General features: G+C 44.7%; 1 protein-coding gene across 7 annotated transcripts in view; it reads left to right on the top strand.

Annotated features, from left to right (window-relative positions):
• The window catches only part of PNPLA4 (patatin like domain 4, phospholipase and triacylglycerol lipase), an 81,496-nt gene that overhangs the window by 778 nt on the left and 58,272 nt on the right, over positions 1-22,446 (top strand). For 5 of the 7 annotated variants that reach the window (XR_013825709.1, XM_079910418.1, XM_079910419.1 and 2 more), the window contains exons 2-5: positions 846-1,030; positions 6,166-6,260; positions 6,916-7,051; positions 16,531-16,596. Coding sequence is in view for 6 of the 7 variants with exons in the window: in XM_079910418.1 (XP_079766544.1) it covers positions 846-1,030; positions 6,166-6,260; positions 6,916-7,051; positions 16,531-16,596 (482 nt within the window). In the remaining variant the exon portion in view is untranslated. Of the gene's footprint in view, positions 1-845; positions 1,031-5,719; positions 5,815-6,165; positions 6,261-6,915; positions 7,052-16,530; positions 16,597-22,446 lie in introns of those variants that run through there. The other 2 variants (XM_079910421.1, XM_079910420.1) reach the window with 2 other exon arrangements.

Genomic DNA, 22,446 nt, shown 5'->3' with positions numbered 1-22,446 from the left:
GCCGGGACCAAGTGCCTAATCTGACGGTCCCGGGACCCCCGAGAAACCCCTGAGGGCATCCAGGGGGAGCAATGTGGGGGGGGCACTGTTTTATACACGTGGTGAAATCGTTCCCCCTGAAGTTTCGTGAAATACAGTTTCATTGTTAGATTTGTTGCAAGTATCAGGTGATGCAGATGTCATTTCTTTGAGCCTCCAGTTGCCCTCGCCAGTCATGACCTCAGTTTGTCTTGAGAAACTTGGCTATGAAATACACTGCATCGTTGAATAATTGAGTATTGCATTATTGAATAATTGAGAGCATCAGGTTAAAAAAAACAAAACAAAACAACAGCAACAAAAAACGGATGCTCACGATGGAAACGGTGGGGAGTCGAGACATATGTTTTAAATTCACTGATGCACTCGCAAAGAGCAAATGTGTCTTTCATTTGAAGTTTGCTACCTTCTCTAATGATTTTACCAGTAGCCCACACCCCCAAAAGTATCAAAAGGTCAAGAAAAAAGGACCAAATGCCTTGCCAATGGGAATTTAACCATTTGGTTTTTGCCAAGTAATTAAAAAGTAGGTTGCATAGTCTATGTACTGAACAAATATAGACTGTTGTAGTTTTTTTTTTTTTTAATTAATATGATTGTAGTGGGTCAAGGTGAGAGAAGGAAAAGTTTCCTTGAAAGATTTGGGTGATTAATTAGACTTTAATTGAAAAGATTATGCTTAGAACAGAGAATTATGTATATAAAAGAAAGCCTTGGAATGAGGCTAGCATAAGAGTACACAGCATGTGGAACAAACTATACCAACTTAACGGGCATTTTTGGGTTTTGTGTCACCAATTTCACAGCTAGAATGAAGCACATCAACTTGTCGTTTGCAGCGTGTGGGTTTCTGGGCATTTACCACTTGGGGGCAGCATCCGCACTTTACAAACACGGCCAAAAGCTCCTGAAGAATGTCAAGGCCTTTGCCGGGGCTTCTGCGGGATCCTTGGTTGCTTCTGTCCTGCTAACAGCGCCACAAAAAATAGAGGTAATTAAGTAGTAACTAGACTGTGTTTCCCATCCAGAAATTACGCCCAAACAACGAAGATGATTGTTAACTATCTACTAAGTTAACTGCAGAGAAATAATCCTTTGCCTGGGAAACAGAAAAGGTTGACTTCTTTTAAAATTTAATCATTCAGGATCTCTGCTCTCCATTTGGAAAAGATTATTATTTTGGGTGACGACAAGACAAGGAAATAAAATCCCTTCTTTTACTCTTGAGTGTTTATTTAGTCTTAAGATTCCAGCTTTGTTTCTTTCAAGCAAAGGATATTTCTCCATTAACTGATCATGAGAAGAGCACAGAGCCTGTTCTCAAGGCCTTGAACATGTGGCTGATAAGTCTTTGCTTGCTCCTATTTACAGACAGGCATATAAACTAAAATGTTGGCCTGTAATATCTTTTTTTTTTTAATTTTTATTTATTTTTGGCTGCGTTGGGTCTTCGTTTCTGCACGCGGGCTTTCTCTAGTTGCGGCGAGCAGGGGCTACTCTTTGTTGCCGTGCGAGGGCTCCTCATTGCTCTGGCTTCTCTTGTTGCAGAGCACGGGCTCTAGGCACGCCGGCTTCAGTAGTTGCAGCACGCGGGCTCAATAGTTGTGGCACACGGGCTTAGTTGCTCCGCAGCATGTGGGATCCTCCCAGACCAGGGATCGAACCTGTGTCGCCTGCATTGGCAGGTGGATTCTCAACCACTGTGCCACGGGGGAAGTCCCTGTAATCTCTCTTAAGAGGAATGATATTGGAATTTAATTTGTTTTTCATTCCCACAGTAAGAAGAAGCCCTGAATTCCAAGCAGTTTATCTAGAAGTAATAAAAATGAGCATTAAGTATTTCATTTAATGTAATCTATGTTTTTAAAGCCTGTTTTCTGCTTCTAGACAGCCATCATGCATTCTCTGACTGTGAGAACTGGCTTCTGCAGGTGGAGAATATTCTATCTGTTAATTACTTACATTCTCTAGCAGCTTGGAATAGTAATCAAATAATGATTAACATTTCCATGCCCAAGGATGCATTTGTCACATTTAAATGTTGAAATCCACAACATTTTAAACATCAGAAATCTTGTTTTCAAATCTCTGATGAGCTGCTTATGGAAGAGAAACTGGACTTTAGACCAGTTATTCAGAAATCCACTGCTCTTTTTCTTTTTTATATACTAGAAAAGTGATGGAAAATTTTAGAGATTGTACAGGATGAGAACGTGAAGTCAGGGAAAGTAGCAGACTCATGTGCTTTGAAGTGCAGGCTAGTCCCTCCCAGCTCTTTATTTCCTTTCTGAAGCACAGGGCTACTAAGGGGTTGTTTACTCCTGTTCAGTGCAGTCTTTCCTTTAGGTGGGAGCAAATCCCCAGCTTTGGATTGGGGTAGATTTGGTTTTGAATCCTCAGCAGTTTGAAATATATTAAGTGTGATTTAGAATTAGACTGATTTGGAAATGCTGTGATCATATAGCCCCTTCACTGAAATTCTGCGATGTTCAGACATTGAATCCTTTACCTGAATTTGAGACTTTTGATATCAGTCCGATTACCTGTTCTTTTTTACATTTTCGGTAAATTGGAGATCCAGTCGTATTGTCTCATTGTGTTGGTCAGGCCTTAGGGGTAACTCTTTATCGGGCGCTCACGTTGGCAAGTGGAAAATGATTCTCTGGATTCACCTAGGGCATCCTCGTTTCTCTTTTCTCAAAATCAGTTTTCAGCCATTTGCCTTGAGGTTACTTTATTTCTTTTCTCTTGAGCATTTGAAATCTACCCCTTGAAGGATGGCTTTGAGCTTTCTTAGGAAACTGTTTTCTACCTACTCAAGTCCCTGTTAGCTCAGTTCTCCCTGTTGGTATATAAGTTCTTCGAGCTTTGTGGTGTTGTGACAGCGATGTGGGTAATGAATCCAGCTCCGAGCTAGTGCATGTATAATTAAGACCAGCACCTGACGCTGGTGTATTTTAGGTGGCAGGCAGATTTAGACTTTGATATGTTAAAAAGCTCAGCGCAGCCGGCCTTTCCTCAGCCCTCAGAATTTGCCAGGCATGGCGTTAGACACAGCAGGGAGCTAACTCAAAGATAAGTGCATTCCTTAATAGGTTTCCAGTCTGGTCAGGGGCCGTGTCTGTGTGTGTGTGTGTGTGTGTGTGTGTGTGTGTGTGTAACCAAAAATAATACAAGAAAATAAGCTGGGTGTGCAGTGTGGCTTAGTAGAAAGAGCATACACTGGGGGGGGCCACCCCCATTTCTCAGCTGGAAGTCTACAGCGGCTTCTTGAACAGGCAGGGCTGCGTCTGCCCCTGCTGCCTACAATCCACCTACCTAAGCATTCGGAGTGATTTCACCCAACACAAATCTGAACATCTCAGCCTGTGACCTCCCCCCTCCCACCCCCGGGATCCTGTTGACTCAGGATGGGGTGCAGATTTCTTTCTTTTTTTTTTTACTTTATATTGGAGTATAGTTTTTTTTTTTTTTTACATTTTATTTTATTTTTTATTTATTTATGTTTGGCTGCATTGGGTCTTTGTCGCTGCCTGTGGGTTTTCTCTAGTTGCGGCGAGTGGGGGCTACTCTTCGTTGCAGTGCACGGGCTCTAGGCACGCGGGCTTCAGTAGCCGTGGCTCGTGGGCTCTAGAGCACAGGCTCAGTAATTGTGGCTCGTGGGCTCAGTAGTGGTGGCTCACAGGCCCTAGAGCGCAGGCTCAGCAGCCGTGGCGCACGGGCCTAGCCGCTCCACGGCATGTGGGATCCTCCCGAACCAGGGCTCGAACCCGTGTCCCCTGCGTTGGCCGGCAGATTCTCAACGACTGTGCCACCAGGGAAGCCCTGGAGTATAGTTAATTAACAATGTTGTGATAGTTTCAGGTGTACAGCAAAGTGATTCAGTTATACATATACATGTATCTATTCTTTTTTAAATGCTTTTCCCATTTAGGTTGTTACATAATATTGAACGGAGCTCCCTGCGCTTTACAGAAGGTCCTTGTTGGTTGTCCACTTTAAATATAGTAGTGTGTACATGTCAATCCCACACTCCCAATTTATCGCTCCCCCATCCTTCCCCCCAGTAACCATAATTTCATTCTCTAAGTCTGTGAGTCTGTTTTGTAAATAAGTTCATTTGTATCATTTCTTTTTAGATTCCTCATATAAGTGATATTATGTGATATTTGTCTTTCTCTGTCTGACTTCACTCAGTATGACAATCTCCAGGTCCATCCATGTTGCTGCAAATGGCATTGTTTCATTCTTTTTAGTGGCTGAGTAATATTCCATGGTATTTATGTGCCACATCTTCTGTATTCATTCATCTGTTGATGGACATTTAGGCTGTTCCCATGTCCTGGCTGTTGTAAATAGTGCTGCTATGAACATAGGGGTGCATGTGTCTTTTCAAAGTATGGTTTTCTCTGGACATATGCCCAGGAGTGGGATTGCAGGATCATATGGTAGCTCTATTTCTAGTTTTTTAAGTAGCCTCCATACTGTTCTCCATAGTGGCTGAGATTTCCATTCCCAGCAACAGCGTAGGAGGGTTCCCTTCTCACCTGGGGTGCAGATTTCTTAGTACGACTCCCAGGGCCACGTGGACCTTAGCCCTCTCATGGCTCACTGAGGTTGCCTTTCTGGTCTCTGCCCCATCTGAGCTGCTTGCACTCTTCTCAGCGCTACCTCTGCCTGTTGTCGTCTGCCACCTCCATCTCCTGTCCAACTCCTGTCTTGTATCTTGGGTCTCAGCCTAGCAAAGTGAGGTTGGAGGTTGATGCCCACTGTGTTAGCTCCCAGTTGCTGCTGCAACAGATGACAGTAAACAGAGCAGCTCTGAACAACACACATTTATTTTCTAACAGTTCTGGAGGTCAGACGTCTGAAAAGGTCTCACTGTCTACAACCAAAGTGTCAGCAGGGCCACGCTCCCTCTGGAGGCTCCGGAGGACAATGTGTGTCCTGGCCTTTTCCAGGTGCTAGAGGTGTCCTGCCTTCCCTGGCTCTGGCTCCTTCCTCGATCTGTAAAGTCATAAGCATAGCACCTTGACATCTCGCCAACTCTGACCCTCCTGCCCGCCTCTCCCCCTTACAAGGACCCTTGTGATTATATTGGGTTCACTGAGATAATCCAGGAGCATCTCCTGACCTCGCAACCCTTAACTTAATCTCATGTGGAAAGTCGCTTTTGCTGTGTAAGGGCACCAATTCTCAGGGTCCGGGGCGACCCTAACCTTCGGGGGAAGGAGGGGACGTGAATCTGCCCCATACATGGATGCTGTCCTGGCGCCCTGCCATCTCCTCACCGAGGGACTCCTCGGTCCCAGGAAGGCAGGGGCTCTGTGTATCTCACGCTCAGCCATCGAATCCCAGTTCCTAGCCCACCGCCTGGTGCCCAGTAGGTTGCTGAATGGATGAACTAATAAATGAAAGATAGACCTGGGTTTAAATCCTGGCACTGACACTCATTTTCGATGGCACAGTGGGAAAGATACTTAACCCTCCAAACGTCAGTTTCCTTACCCGTCTAGTGCGGTGATCATACCCACCTTGCGTTGCTATATGAAGACGAGGCAACAGAGGCCACATCAGTGGATCCCAGCACTGGCTGCCTGTTAGCCCCGACTGGGGGCACTTTTGTGAAAGACCAGTGCCCCAGGCTAATCTCCAAGGACTCTGACCTGGTAGAGTCATCGCAAGCCCTTTCTCTGTTGCTGGTGGTGGTGTGAATCGTCCGCACTGTTGCAGAGCTGCAGTCCGAACGTTCCAGAGGCCACGGGATTGGTGTGGGTGAGGAATTTAATTATGTTGGAGAGGCCTGTAGAGAAATGTGCTCAGTTACAATTAGAACCCAGCCGTCAAGGATTTTCCACAGGTGGGCAAAGCCATGTGAGGTGGTTTAAAAAGAAAAAGAAAAAAAAAAAAAAAAAGATTGCAATTGGCAGACCATATAGCTTGCCTGGGGCCCAGGAATGGTGGGTGAGGGACAGGCCTCGTGGGGATGCGTGCCTGTGAAGCATCCGACATCTGGGGTTGGCTTTATACGGTCCAGGTGCCTTGTGTGATAGGCACAGGGTTCTGGAACCAGAATCGTAATGTTTTTGACAAAACATAGGGTCACCTATTAATTTTCTTTTTCAGGAATGTAACGAGTTTACCTACAGTTTTGCCGAAGAAACCCGAAGGCAGACTTTCGGGGCAGTGACACCCGGCTATGATTTCATGGCCCGATTGAGGTGCATATATAGAGTACATTCCCCCGCCCCCTCCCCCAAGCCTGTGAAGACAGAGGATGCTCTGGATACATTGTAGCAAGCCCAGTCAGCATTCTCTCTCCTGAAGCATTTACAGGGCGGTCAGTAATTAAAGGTGAATCATGCAGTGCGTGGCCAAGCCGCTCAAGATGGCTGTTCTCTTGCTCTCTGTACATCCCCTGCTCGACCAGTCCTTGCTTCATCTGCACCCTACTCACAAACGTGCTTGCCTCCTGCCCCAGCTCGTGACTGGCCTAATCCTTGGGCCAGAGCGGCTCCACCTGGTAGTTTATTAAAGGGAGATACCTGCCCTCCACGATGGGCGTTAACCTGACGGGCTGTGAGCTGCTAGTTTCTGTGGTAACAGATGAGCCCACCTGACATCAATTCCCCATATAAATGGTGGCCTCCTTCGCCCCCGGGTAGCAAAGATGGCTGCTTTGTCCTGTCTGCCGCCTGCCGAACATGATGGAGTGTCTCTCCAGGCCTTTTTTGCTTTGGACATGTAAGATCCCCCATCCAGTAAGCCATAGGTGTCGCTGTCACTGTCTCCGGGCTCCTTCTCGGGTCTCCAGTCTGGGCAGCTACAAGGCTTGCAGGCCAGTGGGGCGCAGCGGCTCCCTTATTTCTTCTTCAGGAGCGGAGTGGAGGCGATTCTCCCTCCCAACGCGCACGAGCTGGCTCACAACCGCCTGCACGTCTCCATCACCAACACCAAGACCAGAGAAAACTACTTAGTCTCCAGTTTTCCCTCCCGGGAGGACCTCGTTAAGGTAACACTGCCGCATTCCTTGTTGGAGGGAATGAGCAAGTGCTGATATACATACTTCCACAAACAGTGAGCGCGCCCGCGTTCTTTAGGTCCAGCGTTGCATACCGTGCCTGATGGATGGTGCATGCTCCATGAATCATGCGTCTGAAGGATGCATCCGCCAGTATCCCTCCGAGGCCGCCTTACGGCAGGCGGCTCCCAGAGACCTCACGAGTAGCTCAGTGTTTTTGCTTGTGATGTTCCGTGTGCTCACGTTTATCCTGGGATTAAACTTGACTAGCAAGAACCATTCCTTACATTGACGTAGATAATACTCCTGCAGTTTGCGTAAGACTTTGTTTCGGTACTACCGTATTCGGTCCTTCCACAGCCCTGTAAATCAGGCAGGACAGGTGAGATTACTGTACTTTTGTCGCTTTTTTAAGAGAAGAAATGGGTGGAAAGATTTTGTGTGACACACCCCAGGGTGTACTGACTGCCAGTGGGAATTCAGGTCTCTTACCTTTTCACTCTAATGTTCCTTTTCCTTTCTTCCATTTTGCGTTGATGCCTTTCTATCCAAACACATGTGAAAGTCGGTTGGGAAATCATTGTCTCTGGGATAGTTCAGCTGATTTGCAAATAACAGTGCATTGCTAAGGTAATACATTAACTATTTTACATTCGAAAGGGTGCACTTCTCTTCGAAAAGCCAGGCTATTTTCTTCTTTTTCCTCTTGTGGGAATTGTAGCGAGCTCCAGGTGACGCAGAGGACGCGTGTTTGGATACAGCAGCAGGCGATGGATTGAGAGAGCTACGAGTTCCACCTGAATTAGAGGATACATGCATTGAGTTTCACTATCAAAACTCACTGCTCGAATTTTATGTTTGAATGATATGATTTGAAATACCTAATGAAATGTTGAGCTGACAAGTAAAATTACTTTGTGACTTAAGAGATTAGAATATTTTCACTCCCGTCTCTCACTTATACATTCATAGTCATTCCATCTTAGAAAAATATTTTTCTATAATATTATTATACTCTTGTGTAGACTTAAAAAATAGAAAGGGAGAAGCTGATAACCCATGCCTGAATTGTCACCAGTCGTCAATGCCGACGCAGATATATCAGGCTTGCAGTGGTTAGAATACCTCTTCTTGTTGGGAAGAGAACAAGGTTGGGAGCAAAAGACTATCGTCCTATCATGAAACGAGGGCAATTCTACCCACAGTTACTACCTGCTCCTTGAGTCTGTCCGTGGCTACTGTATCTACAGTGGCCAAGCCCCTGATGTTTCCTACATCCCGCCCTGATTTACTTACCACTGTTCCGCATACGAATTTTACTGCTCTGTTTACTTAGTTTTTGTCTATCTTCCTTCACGAGAGTGTAAGCTCGGGGTGGGGGTGGGGGGTAGGAGGGTCCAGGGACTGCTGTGTTCTGTCCACTGCTGTATTCCCAGCGCCTGGCACAGTATCAGCTCCCTCAACCTGTGCTCCATGAGTGAATGGGAATGAATAAGTCAATGAACTAAGATGGCATCTATTAAAAGAATGAAGAAGCTGGATCCTTCATGTTCAATGATCTGGACAAAACGTAATTCAGCTCGTTAGTGGCCCAGCTGGGACCACAGTCGAGGCCTCAAACATTCTGCTTGGTAGCCATGGCCCCCTCTCCCAACGCGAGATAAAATCATCCTCTTAATTCCTTTCATGTGGGAGTGTCGTGAGCTGAATAACGTCCCCCAAAGATGTCCATGCTGTAATCCCCAGGACCTGTGAATACGGCGTCTCACATGGCAAAAGGGATTGTATAGATGGGGTGAAGGTGAGGGTCTTGGTGGGGAGTTGATCCTGGGTTAGCTGGGCCGACCCAAACTAATTTAGTCTCGTGTGTCCTTAAAAATGGAGATGTTTGCTCCTTCTGAGACGTAGGAGCTTTTGTATGAGGAGGGCACTACGGGTCCTCCCCTTGACAGCCAGCAAGGCAGAGGGACCTCAGTCCTGCAGCCAGTGGAGCTGAATGCTACCAGTATCTGAATGAGCAGGAAACCAAGTCTCCCCTCAAGCCCGCAGGAAGGAATGCAGCCCTGCCAGCACCTGAATCTTTTTGCCCAGGTGGATCTGGCCCGTGCTGGATCCCCACCTCCAGACCCTGGGATCACACATTTATTTGGGTTGTTTTAGCCTTTCGATTTGTGGTAACTTGTTATAGCAGCCATAGCAAACTACTGCAGTAAGCAAACAGGACTTTTTTGATTTGCTTTGTTTTGGATAATAACTACTCAGAGAACTGGTGAAATTACTTGAGTTCATTGAACAGAAGAGAACTAGTTGGCACAAATGTATAATACCTTGTAAGGAGAATAATTGAATAATTAATATGTATCCTAGGTTATACGAGAAGCATTTTAAATGTTTAGTAGAATGCTCTAACCTTTTGCAGAAACTCAAAGGAAGGATAGATGGTTCCTTGACAGCAGATGGTGGCTATAAAAATGTATGAAATGTATGCCTGGAATACTCATGAGCATGTAGTTCAAAAAGTAAGACTGGTGAAGACTGCAGGAGGGAGGGAGAAGAATATGAAGGGAAAATATCTCCCCCTCCCCCCAACACACACACACACTGGGCAGTGACATGCTGTGTTCTGATCAAAGAGGCCAGTGGGAGACCGCCGTCTGGGGTGGTAATTTCACCAGTTCTCTGACCACCTCATTCAGTGTCAGGGGAGAGAAGAAAGGCGCCGGCCACTCCCCCAGTTCCTTAGCTAGAGACCGGAGGGCGCTGAGTTCCAGAAGCCAAGAGGAGAAGCAGCCCACAGTTTGTAACTGGCGTCTCCTGGGAGCTTTGCCTGCCTGGCTCTGATCCCTCAGCCTTGGGTTTAATGTCTATGATCTTGGAAGTCTGTAGGTGACAGACGGAGATTAAGATTGAAACCAGAGGTAGAGCATGTCAAGGATCAATTGCTAGCCAGGGCAGGAATATGGGAGAGTACTAAATATTGGTGATTTTTAATCAATGCCTCGTTTATGCTCTTAATTACTAGATTTTTTTTTCTTTTTAATGCCAAGCTCTTCATTATCCACCAGCCGACTGCTGCCTTTTATTATAGATAGGTTCTCTGTGTACCTGAAAATCCAACTAGAAACCTGTATCTCACAGTGTGCATGGGTGTCCGTGTGTCTGTGTCTTGTTACACTGTCTTGGATTATCACTTGTTTTTTGTGCATCTCCCAGTGTTCCTATTTAGGTCTGTCATTCCCTGATGGTGTCCTCTGAGGCTAATTACATTTGAGCCTCAGTGTTCTCAACTGTGAAATGGAGATGAAAGCTAATCGGTGTTACCATGGCGAGTAAATTGAAAAAATCATGTAAAAGTGTGCTTGAAATAGTCAAGTCCTATAAGCTTGTTAATTACAGTCCATATTTAGTAAATAATGAACACATAAGATAATAAGCCACACACATCACTGGTCAGCATTCCCTGTGTGAGTCTGTCATGAAATTTTAAGGTCCCAGCTTTCTTTTTGCAGACTGGGTAGGCTTCACCCTTTCTTAAACATTTTCTTCTTTTACCCCTTATCTTTGTTCATGAGCAACGTGCTCACCTCCATCTATAAAATCTCGGGAAATGGATTATGACCAAGTTCTGCTGCCTTTAGGCGTCTGATTTTTATACCTCTTCAACCATTGACCTGGTGTACATTCACCAATGTGCTTGTGTGATGATTCATACTTAAATTATATTAACTTCACTTTTGGTGGCATGAAAAAATTATTCTTTCATCTGATAGCTGCAATGATAGTTGATTATTTTCTGAGAACCCCTTTGGACCAATTATGTGGTCCAAAGACTCATTTTATTTGGGATTGGATTTCCATAGTATTTGGGATCTTATGTCCATGGTGATTTAATTCAGTGCTATGGTCTGAATGTTTGTGTCCCCCCCCCAAATTCCTGTGTTGAAATCCTAACCCCCAATATGATGGTATTTGGAGTCAGGGGTCTGTCGGAAGTGATCAGGTCATGAGGGTGGAGCCCTCATGAATGGGATTAGTGCCCTTGTAAAAGAGACCCTGGAGAGCTCCCTCACCTCTTCCACCATGTGAGGACATAGAAGTGGGTTCTCAGTAGACACTGAATCTGCCAGCCCCTTGATCTTGGACTTCTGAGATTCCAGAACTGTGAGAAAATAAACTTGTGTCCTGTCTAAGCCACCCAGTCTGTGGTATTTTGTTGTAGCAGCCTGAGCAGACTGAGACAGGAACTTGGCACTGACAGGTGAGGATGCTGCTGCAACAAATACCTAAAAGTGTGGAAGCAGCTTTGGAGCTGAGTAGGGCAGGGGCTCAATGAGTTGAGAGGTGCATGTTAGAAAAAGCCTGCGTTGCCGTCGGTGATTCTGGTGACAACTCGGAAAGAAAAAAATCAAACCGTAGAGAGAGCCTCCATATTCTTAGAGAGACCTGGATAGTAAAGGCCATAGTGATGAGGTCTCAGACGGAAGCGAGGAAATGTTATCAGACAATGGAGGAAAGGTCACCCGTGTTATACATTGACCAAGAATAGCAGGATTATGTTCATGTCTTCGTGTTCTGGGGATGGTAGAACTTGCAAGTGATAACACTGGATATTTGATGAGGTGATTTCTAAGCACAGTTTTGAAGGAGCAGCCTGGTTTCTCTTGGCTACTTAGAGTAAAACACAAGAAGAGAGAAATACTTACAGATGGAATTGTTCCTCAGAAGCAAAGCAGAACTTAAAGATTTGGAACGTTCTCACCCTATGCATACTGAAGAGAATAAGAGAGCCTGTTTGGGACACAACAGGAAGGGTGTGGCCATCTGGCCAGATAACCCTGTGATAAGGAGGTTCCACGAGTTGGCCGTCTAGACAGAAGCCAGGACCTATATGTAGTCCAAGACCATGGACAAAGGCCATTCAGAGGTCATCAGGGCAGCTCCACCAGAGGCCCCCGAGTGCCAGGACCCCCGCCAGCACAGGGCACTGCAGAGACGTCCCACGAGGGCAGTGCCCTGCAGAGCCATGGGGGCGGGGCTAAGCCCCACATTGCCCCGTAACCCCATACTATAGACACTGATTCCAGCCCTGGGGAGCATCGGCCAGGAGGCCCAGGCACAGAGGCAAATACTTGTCATGGGTCCTTAGCAACTCCTTGATTTGTGGGCCCGTTTACATATTGTGCCCCGAATGTCCCAATGTATACATCTTGCACCTCAACTCACCCATTTTAAGCTCCAGATTTTATACTGGGCTATCCTTCTTCAGAAGGAAACATGAAATCAGGAAATCCAAACATATTTCAATATTAGCCTCCTGCAACGCATACTTAGGGAAGTAAACCCTTTATTTACAAGAAAGTCGTAAACCACCTCCACAGCTCAGCAGGAATGGCTTTGAAATTAACCGTGCCACGGAGCGGTAGGGATAGTGTTCTGGCCCTTGTCTGAACTGATACAAATCATCAAATTTGTGTTTAAAACTGACGCCCCGTGTATGTGCTCTGAGATGGTCTTTTGACATCCGTGAATGCTCTCTGACACACATACGCCCAGGAAGGCGTTCCTGCAGAATGGTGTCCCCCCCCACCACCCGTCTCCATTGCCAGGATGTCCTGAATTGCCTTGCACACGGTGAGCATGCTCTTACAGCAAGACCTTCTCACGTTTAGCCCCGTGAAGGTGAAATAAGGACTGAATTTAAGATTGGTCATATCTTGAAGACTGGGTAAGACAAATTTGAATCTGTCTTTGAATTTCAACTGCACCAGCAGGTTCTGAATACACAGCCAGATTCTCATTAAACTCCACAGTCAACTTTAGGCATAAATGAAACTGGTTGACAATTTATTCTCTAAGGAAGCCAGGCCACATAATTTTCTAAACACCCCTTTTCTATAAAATGTAAAATGAAAAAAGCTAATGTGAACGTGTGTTGAATCCACACTTGGCAATGCTTTATACAGTTGCTACAGTAAGTCGCTGACGTTTATTTTTATCCTTGTGTATTTGGTGAGAAGGAAACACAAAAAATCAATGGTTTCACGTACATGTAATTCTTAAAGTGCTGGGCTAAGTGACAGGGCAGGAACACTAACTAGGTCCCTGCCCTCTGTATTGGTGTCCTCAACAAAAACAGTCTGCAGACATGGGTACATGTCCCCAGGGGGCTCAGACCCCCCGCCCCCCCAACTTGAGAACCACTGCCCTAGATGTATCGATATTTGTTGGTGAGAAAAATTTCACTGGAACACCAGTGAGGTAAGACAGTAGAAGCATGTTGAGGCATGATAGTACATATTTCATGAACTGTCTCCCGCCTTAGAAAATCCTGTTTGCTTGCAATAAAATGGCAGTAAGTTGACATCGAATAAGACAAGCCGCTTAGTTCCTAACTATCAAAAGCTAATTTTCCCACTAACCACAGTTTGATATACAAATCACTAGCCCGTATAAACTATGACAGAACAAATACACTGATTTTGGGGGGGATGACAGGTATTTTCCAGTTCACCGCACTTTTCATGTCAGTTCAGAGGATTCTTACTGTTACTATCTGTATCAAAGTAATTGGGTAGCATTTTTCATCTAAACAGCTCAAAAAGAGTTCTAAGCATTAACTTGTGAACTTCACATTATAACTTGACACACGGGAGGTAAAAAAACCCACATAATTCTGTTTCTAAGGGTAGTGATTTTTTTTCTTTTTTCTTTTTTTTTTTTTTGCAGGCCACATGTCTGTTATAGTGAAGTAAGTCCTTACAGTTATAGAGTGTGTTTGGCTGTTTAAAGGCATCTAAGTACTGTAATTTCGCAATATGTGTGCTATGCACAAATTGTTATCGCTATGGTGCAGTGTTGCATTTTTGCCGAATAACTTCATTAAATAGCTGCATTGTGCTTGCAGAACGTACCTAGGGTCTGTAATTATTTTTTTAAAGGAGTAGCCAACTGATGATAGGGCCAGATTCGTTAGGGTGAAGGCAGTGACCGTAACTGTGAACAGCCTTGCTCTGAAAAATGCTCAGCTGCTCAGGTCGGGGCTACCAGGGGGCTGACGAGGTTGGGCCTGAAGAGGCTTGGTTTCTATCCTGTCGGCCCCGCGGATGGACGTGATCTTCCGCAAATCACCGGAGGGGATGCTCACTCCTGCTTGGCGTCTTTGTGGAGAGGGTGTGGGTAATGTCATGGGGGTCCCACACGGAAAGCTGAGATTTTGAAATGAATGCCTAAGTGGGGGGCTCGTTTGCATTGACCCTTCTTAGAAGGCTGAGAATTCTTGTGCAAGGGTGTCTTCGTACCATGGCTTCATGCTTTGCTCTCGACACCTTACAGTTCCGAATACCTGCATTTTCGCTCCACACGGGGCCCAGATGTTGTGTAGCTGATTCTGGCACCCAGCATCAGCCTGGCACAGCAGAGACGCGCAGTAGCACCTGGCACGATCCCTTCCTGTCTCCTGCTAGAGTCCCTCTGTTGTGCTTTGACACCATTGAGTTTGCTCCTACTCCAGTCTGAAGCCCCGCCATGCTTCTCGGACCAGCTGTCAGGGGCCCGTGGCTGAGGCCGCGCTGGCACCCAGGACCGATGCCCTGGCGTTCACGTACACCAGCAGCATGGGAGGATGCTGTTTCCCCACTACGGAGGGTCTTCATTCCTACTATGGAGAAGGGGGGCGGTACCTGCAGGTATCAGTAGCATCTGGCTGTGAAGGAGATGCAGACCCTTTCCCGTCTGTGGGATCTTTGGTCACAAGGAGCCACCGCATAAGAAAGTCTGTGCCAAGTCCCAGCAGTGTCGCAATACAGTTGTGTCAGGTCGCCGCCCACAGAGGAGTGTCCTATAGAAATCACGTTATGCTGGTGACTGGGTCTCTCATTTACTTGCACTTCAGAATAAATCAACTATTTTTAAAAACTTTTATTGGCGTATCGTTGCTTTACAATGTTGTGACAGTTTCAGGTGTACAGCAAAGTGAGTCAGCTATACGTATACGTGTATCCCCTCTTTTTTGGATTTCCTTCGCATTTAGGTCACCACAGAATATTGAGTAGAGTTCCCTGAGCTATACAGTAGGTTCTCATTAGTTATCTATTTTATACATAGTATCAATAGTGTATATATGTCAATCCCAATCTCCCAGTTCATCTCATCCCCCCTTTTCCCCCCTTGGTATCCATAGGTTTGTTCTCTACATCTGTGTCTCTGATTCTGTTTTGCAGATAAGATCACCTATACCATTTTTCTAGATTCCACATATATGCGTTAATATACAGTATTTGTCTTTTTCTTTCTGACTTACTTCACTCGGTATGACAGTCTCTAGGTCCATCCACATCTCTACAAATGACCCAGTCTCATTCCTTTTTATGGCTGAGTAATATTCCATTGTATATATGTACCACATCTTCTTTATTCATTCCTCCGTTGATGGACATTTAGGTTGCTTCCATGTTCTAGCTCTTATAAATAGTGCTGCAATGAACACTGGGGTGCATGTGTCTTTTTGAATTATGGTTTTCTCTGGGTATATGCCCAGTAGTGGGATTGCTGGGTTTTGAGAGCAGACCTCACAAATCATACTTTTACCATTCTTCCTTTGGGGGAAATGCCCTCTGATCTCTAAAGAATTCTAAGTGGATGATGTACAAATCATTTTGGGGACCATAATCCAGTTCTGAATAATATCTACTTGGAAAAAAAATCTCGTGAACTCTTTGACAACAAACAGCCCTGGAGTCTTCAATTATCAGTTGAAGGATTGGAGCTTAAGTATTCCATATCTAATACTGTATCTTTCCAAATAGAACACTAGCGATTTGAAAACTGCATTGCAGAATAAAACTTGCACATGTCAGAAAAGCTCCCAGAGCTCAGCTTCTTCTGTGGGAAGAAATGGTAATCTTTTAAATGGCAATCTTTTTCGACTTTTTAAATGGAAGATAAAGTATAATTGGTGCCCCTCCCTGCCAGTGTCTCATTACATATCCAGGCCACGTAACTAGCTCATGAAATGTGCTACATCCTGGTGACATAAATGAAAACATCCCCTGAGCTGTAATAACCAGAGGGGTTTGTTTCTCTGGAAGATAGAGTGAAACTTTCAAATAATTCTTACAGTGTAGGATAGAACATCGTAAATAACTTACTTGCAACCTGTACACACTCAGGAAGTTAGACTTACCTGGACTTTAATTGTGTAATGACTTGGCTGTCTACAATTTAAGTGCCAGTATTACTCGGGTGAAGTGGATGGAGTTGGAGAACAATGATTTGTGCATATCTCTTTAAGGTCTTTTCTGATATCAATAAATGTTATCTTCTATTTAAGTGTGTCCCTTGAAATACATGGAACTCATTGTTATAGTAAATTTTTGTACATTTAAGCGATTTTAATTTCATAGTAGGGGACATGAAATATATCGTAGGAGTGTTAATGCCTCCTTTCACAAGCTGTTTCTTTATCCGTCTAGGTCCTGTTAGCCAGCAGCTTTGTGCCTATTTACGCAGGACTAAAACCAGTGGAATACAAAGGGCAGGTAAGATGCTTACAACTGACAGATGATCAGTAAATCCCGTGTTCATATGTTTCCTTCGAAAGATCCAATTGTACTGTTATTCTGGTGGCTCCAACTCCATTTGTATGACTTGTTTCCCCATAGTTTTGTTTCTGTTTAGCAGAAAAAACAAAAAAAAATCAAGTGCAGGTGCTGTGGTGCCCTATCGCCTGCACACTTACACACACACTGATAACCAGACACAGTATCTATTCAACACACACCAGAGTTAAAAGTTGTGTGATCAAACACAGTAGCTATTTAATACATAAACCGGAGATACGCATCTCAGAACCAAATGCAGTATCTATTTAACCCACACCAGAGATACGTACTTTTTGTCATCAAATACACTGTCTCTTAACACCTACTCAAGATCAGGCACATATTCATGGATGATTTATGCCATTGGATGATTAATGCCATGGATGATTAATGCCATTTGTTTTATATATACATGATATGTACGTATTCATTCATAAATGTGTACAGGAAAAGTGTTTAATAGCTGTCATTCATTCTTTTACTTTGAAGGCCCAGCGAAGGGCCTGTGCTCAGTGAATGCATGATCTTACAACCAAGGAACTGACTTTTGCAAATCTCTTAGCTAATGTGATTGGGGGTCTGTCTGTGTTATGACCTTGTCAGGCCTTGTGATTTTCTTTCTCTGAGTTTTCCTGGTCATTCCCGCCCTTTTCTGTGCTTGTCATAGGATCCTTGGCCCAAAGCAGTCTGCCCTGGGACGGTTGTCTCAAACGGGCAGGTGAGGATGAGGTTGAGTAACTGGATGAGGCCATGTAGATGGACAGCCTAAGAGTGGACCATCAGGTCCAACTTGGACTCTCTTTATTACCTATATGCATACAGTATGTTATTTGCAGTGATGGGCTTACATGTTGTAGGCTAAAACCCTCTTTGTGACCAAGTAGAAACATAATATACATTGAATTTTTTAAAGCAGCATAAAATAAACATAAGCTCATGGAAACCCAGGTGTTTTTTTGCTGTTGTTGTTTTGTTTTGTTTTGTTTTGTTTCCATTTTGGATACTGCCTCTCAGAGCTAGCAGATACTCAGTTACCAAGGAGTATGATCTTTGCTGTCATTTGAAAATTGGAGAGGTTTCCCCTTTACATAATGATTCTAAAGTAAGTTAAGTAGCATTTTCTCTTAGAGCTGTAAAAAAATCAACATTTGTTTTTACGTATAAATTTCGAATACAGATGCTATCAAAATCAACTTTACATTATAATTATGAACTTTAATTTTATGATCTGAAATGTAATGATTTTACTTCATGCTATTGCTTGATAATATATAATCATGACAGAAATGGCTAAATGGTAGATAATATATAATCATGACAGAAATGGCTAAATGGTAGAAAAAAATATGCAAAATGCTCAGGTGTTTCATGAGATTGTATATGATCATGAAAAGGGGATTCAGAATCCAAGAATCAACAGAATTTCTGTTGTGATAGATAAATTAAGAGGTGGTGACTGAGAACGTGGGATGTAGGTATAGTAAGGAAGTGATGGAAAGGAGATGGGGGGGAAAGGAGGGATGGAATCAAGGCTAGAACAGAGCTGAGTCCCAGAAGCCTAGTATATTCTAAGACGATGCTGAACATTTCCTGTGTTTAAATAGTAATCACTGTATTATGAAGGAGGTATGGGTGGTAATGGCTCCTAGTTTCTTCCAACATACACTGTCCTCTTCTTCCTTAGTAACAGAAACCCAGTTTTTTTCTGGGCCTGTTACCGTGTAGCTAAAAGGCCACATTCTCCACCTTCCCTTGCAGCTAGGTGTGGCCATCCCCTTACGTGCTGGCAGTGAGAGGTAGGCCGAATTACTGTGGGACTTACAGGAAGGGAGGTTGTGTACCTTTTTTTCCTTCCTGCTGCCTGGAACTTAGATGTGATGACCAGAGCTCTGGCAGCTGTTATGAATCATGAGGTCACAGATCGCACCCTAGATAGAGTCAAATAATGAGATGGAAAGACCTGGGCCCTGAGTGACTTGAGGAGGGGGACCTTACCAGGCCACCTTCTGTATTTCTTTTACCCGGAAAAGTAAAACTTCCTGTTTTTATTGCTTTCTATTGGATGCATTAGAGTCCACTCCCATGTGCTGTAGGGATTATTACCCCCGTATTTTACAGATGAGGAAATTGAGTTGTAGAAACATTCATTCACTTCACTGAGGTCACCAAGCTTAGTAAGGGGGCAACTTTCCCAGGATGATCTCTAACGTTTGCATCTGCGCTGTGTCTCTTGCTTTACTTTGCTTTGGTCATTCCTTTAAAAAACCATCCCCCTTATTTTATTTCTGTCCCGCCCCATCCCCACTGCTCCAGGTGTATGACCAGAAGCCTAGGAATAGTTAAAGGGTAAGGTGTTCTCAGCTGAATTTCCTGCTATGTGATTGAATACTTAGATGGGAACATGGAACAAGGGCAGTCTCAATTAAACAGGGAATGCAGCACCTAGAGGTGTGAGAAAAAAGGGACCTTGGGAGGCGGGACATGGCCTTGCTGATGACTGACATCTGTGCACAGTTGGCACGTCATAATTACTTGTTGAATAGAATCTAACGTCTCCAGAAAGCGTTCGGTTTACCTTGGGTGTTTAATGAAGTGCAGGAAGAGGGCCCCCGTGCACACGGTGATTGACAGTGTGCTCCTCAGAGACGTTGCTTCGTGTCTGCAGCCACACGGTGGCGACTTGCCAGCGCCCTTGTGTGCTTGCTGTGGACTCTGCCAGGCCCCTGCCTTCCCCCAGCTGAATACGCTTTCTAGACCAGGTTAGTCTGTAGAATCGCTCCATTTTCAGGGAAATGCGAACTTTGCTTTAAATGCAGTGTTTTGCTGTGGGTGTGAGCTTTTCCTAATTCCATAAAACTTTGTGTCACGCTTCCTCCTGTTCTGGGTCTTGATGCTCTTGTGGAGGTCAGGTTTTGATTTGCTGGTTGGCCTTGGTGGTGTTTCTGAAGCGATGGAGGTTGCAGCAGCAGGGGGGCAGAGAGAGCTCAGCATCACTTGGGTTTGAGGCAGAACCACAGGTGTCCTGCGCTGCTTCTGCATGCAGCTCCTGTTCAACCCGCTGACCGCTCATCTCCACGTCTGGTGTCACTTAGCTACGGAACATACTGGGTTGTACTAATACTTATTTGTGGACCTGATATTTTTATCGCAAAAAATCTTTTATTAATCACGTAGAAGTTTCATACCTTCATAAGATTTAAGATTGACTTAAGCCACAGCAAGTAACAGCATGATTCCTTCCTAAACTGTCTACCAGTTGTTTGAAGTGGTACAACATCTTGGAAAACGGCTTGGTTTTCCTAATTTTTTATTTTTTGAATTTTTAAAATTAATTAATTAATTTTAAAATTTTATTTATTTATTTTTGGCTGTGTTGGGTCTTCGTTGCCGCGAGTGGGCTTTCTCTACTTGCCGAGAACGGGGGCTACTCTTCGTTGCGGTGCGCAGGCTTCTCATTGCAGTGGCTTTTCTTGTTGCGGAGCACGGGGTCTAGGCACGTGGGCTTCAGTAGTTGTGGTGGGCTGGCTCAGTAGTTGTGCCGCACGGGCTTTGTTGCTCTGCGGCATGTGAGATCTTCCTGGACCAGGGCTCGAACCTGTGTCCCCTGCATTGGCAGGCGGATTCTTAACCACTGCGCCACCAGGGAAGTTCCTGGTTTTCCTAATTTTCAGAAAAGTTTTTGTAGCTTTCTCTGGCTTTATCTTAGGAGACTGTTTTTAGCACCGTACTTATACTGGATATTCATTAACAATTGAATAAATGGAAATAAATTGAACTTCAATCTTATCATTTTTACCAGTGGATTTTCCTTCAGTGTACATGGCCTCTTTCCAGTGATTGAATAAGCTGTGGGAATGTGCCTACTTTCAGAGCACGTTTTCACAGGTTCTGGTCATCAATGTGGAACAAGAATAAGGATTTTCAAGAGGAGGTCTTAACTGATCAGTTTTTGTTTTTGCTTTTTAATATTTATTTATTTAGGCTTTGCCGGGTCTTAGTTGCAGCACGTGGAATCTTTTTAGTTGCAGCATGCGAACTCTTAGTTGCGGCATGTGGGATCTAGTTCCCCGACCAGGGATCAAACCCGGGCACCCTGCATTGGGAGATCGGAGTCTTACCCACTGGACCACCAGGGAGATCCCTGATCAGTGTTTTTTTTGTTTGTTTGTTTTGTTTCATTTTAAGACATAGCATTAGTGTTGGCCAGTGACTATTTTATTGTTGTTTTGATATTTTAATCTCTGGAACTGTGATGCAGATCACAAGAAGAGCTATAGGTTAGTTTTTTGCTCTGAGTTAGATTTCAAGCACTATTGTAACAGTGTATTGTATAGAGAGTATTTATCATGGTATTCTAGTCATTGAGCCTTTTGCGTGGGTTATGAATTATTAATCTTTTCATTATTGGCATATCTGTGGGAAAGAATTGTAGAATGCTCTGTTACTACGTGTTTATATACAATTATTATTACAGTCCTTTGGCTTCTGTTTCTTCATGATTTAGACATGTCACAGGAGGATACCTACCTCAGTCACTGTCACAGCGCACGGCGGTGGCTGGCTGGGCGACCAGCTAGATTTGGCTTGATGGAACTCTGGTTATCAATTTACAGCTATGCTGAAATAGAAGCTCTTATTTTTCATCGGCTTTTTAAATTCTGCATGTCTATTTGATTTTTGAAAAAATAGGTTAGTTTTCCAGGGAACGTCTTCCATTAATAAATAGCACTTGTAGAATTTCAACTGCTAGAGTTTTCTGAAAGTTGGGTATATAGAATCACCATTTTTGAGCAACCTTCAGAAATCCAAAACTTAAGTCGGCAATTTACCAAAAATATTTAGTACAAGTCAGTGCTGCAGGTTTTCTCAACCAGGTTTTAATTTTTTAAATTTTATTTATTTTCACCTGTCACCCTTTCATTAAAAAATCTCCTATGTCTCTTGTCCCCTCCTGTGTTTCTTCATCCCAAATGGTAGATTCTGACCTGTGTCCTGGGGGGTGGGTATCTATTTGACATAAACACACTCCCTCTCCCTTCTCCCCTTCCCCTCTTCTTCCCTATCCCCCCTCCCCCTTTGTCCCTCCCCCTTCCTCCCTCTCCCCACTCCCCCTTTGGCCCTCTCCCCCCTCCTCCTTCCACCCTCTCACCCCTCCCCTTCCTCCCTCTCCCCTCCCCCTCTTCCTCCCTCTTCCCCTCCCCCTTTGTCCCTCTCCCCTCCCCCTTCCACCCTCTCACCCCTCTCCCTTCCTCCCTCTCCCCCTTCTCCCCCTCCCCCTTCACCCTTCCTCTCTCCCCCTTCCTCCCTCTCACCCCTCCCTCCTTCCTCCCTCTTCCCCCTCCCCTTCCTCTCTCCCCCTCCCCCTTCCTCCCTCTCCCCTCTCCCCCTCCTCCCTCTCCCTCCTCTCCCCACTCTGTTTTGAGTCATGCCCAAGAACCTTCTGTAGGTGTGACTGTTTGTTCTCTATATCATGACAGCAAACAAGGTATGTTTGTAACTAAAATTTTTTTTTTCAAACCGCCTTCACTTCCCCTGGTCTGCTTCCCCTGGTCCGCTTCCCCTCAGCCCTGCAGAAGCAGCTCTGGTCTTCCCCGCCTACACTGTGTCTTACAGTGTGTGAGGAAGAACAGTGAGTGTGGAGTGAATGGACCAGCTCCACCCCTTTTGCCAGCGTGCTTTCCAGCAGGGTCGGCAAATATTTTCTTTTTTTTTTTGTAATTGAAATAAAGTTGATTTACAGTCTTGTGCCAATCTCTTCTGTACAGCAAAGTGACTCAGTTATACACA

Source organism: Stenella coeruleoalba (genome assembly GCF_951394435.1).
Source record: "Stenella coeruleoalba genome assembly, chromosome: X".
In the NCBI taxonomy this organism is placed as follows: Eukaryota; Metazoa; Chordata; class Mammalia; order Artiodactyla; family Delphinidae; genus Stenella; species Stenella coeruleoalba.
The sequence above is the reverse complement of the archived record's forward strand: the minus strand, read 5'-3'. Positions and strand labels throughout refer to the sequence as shown.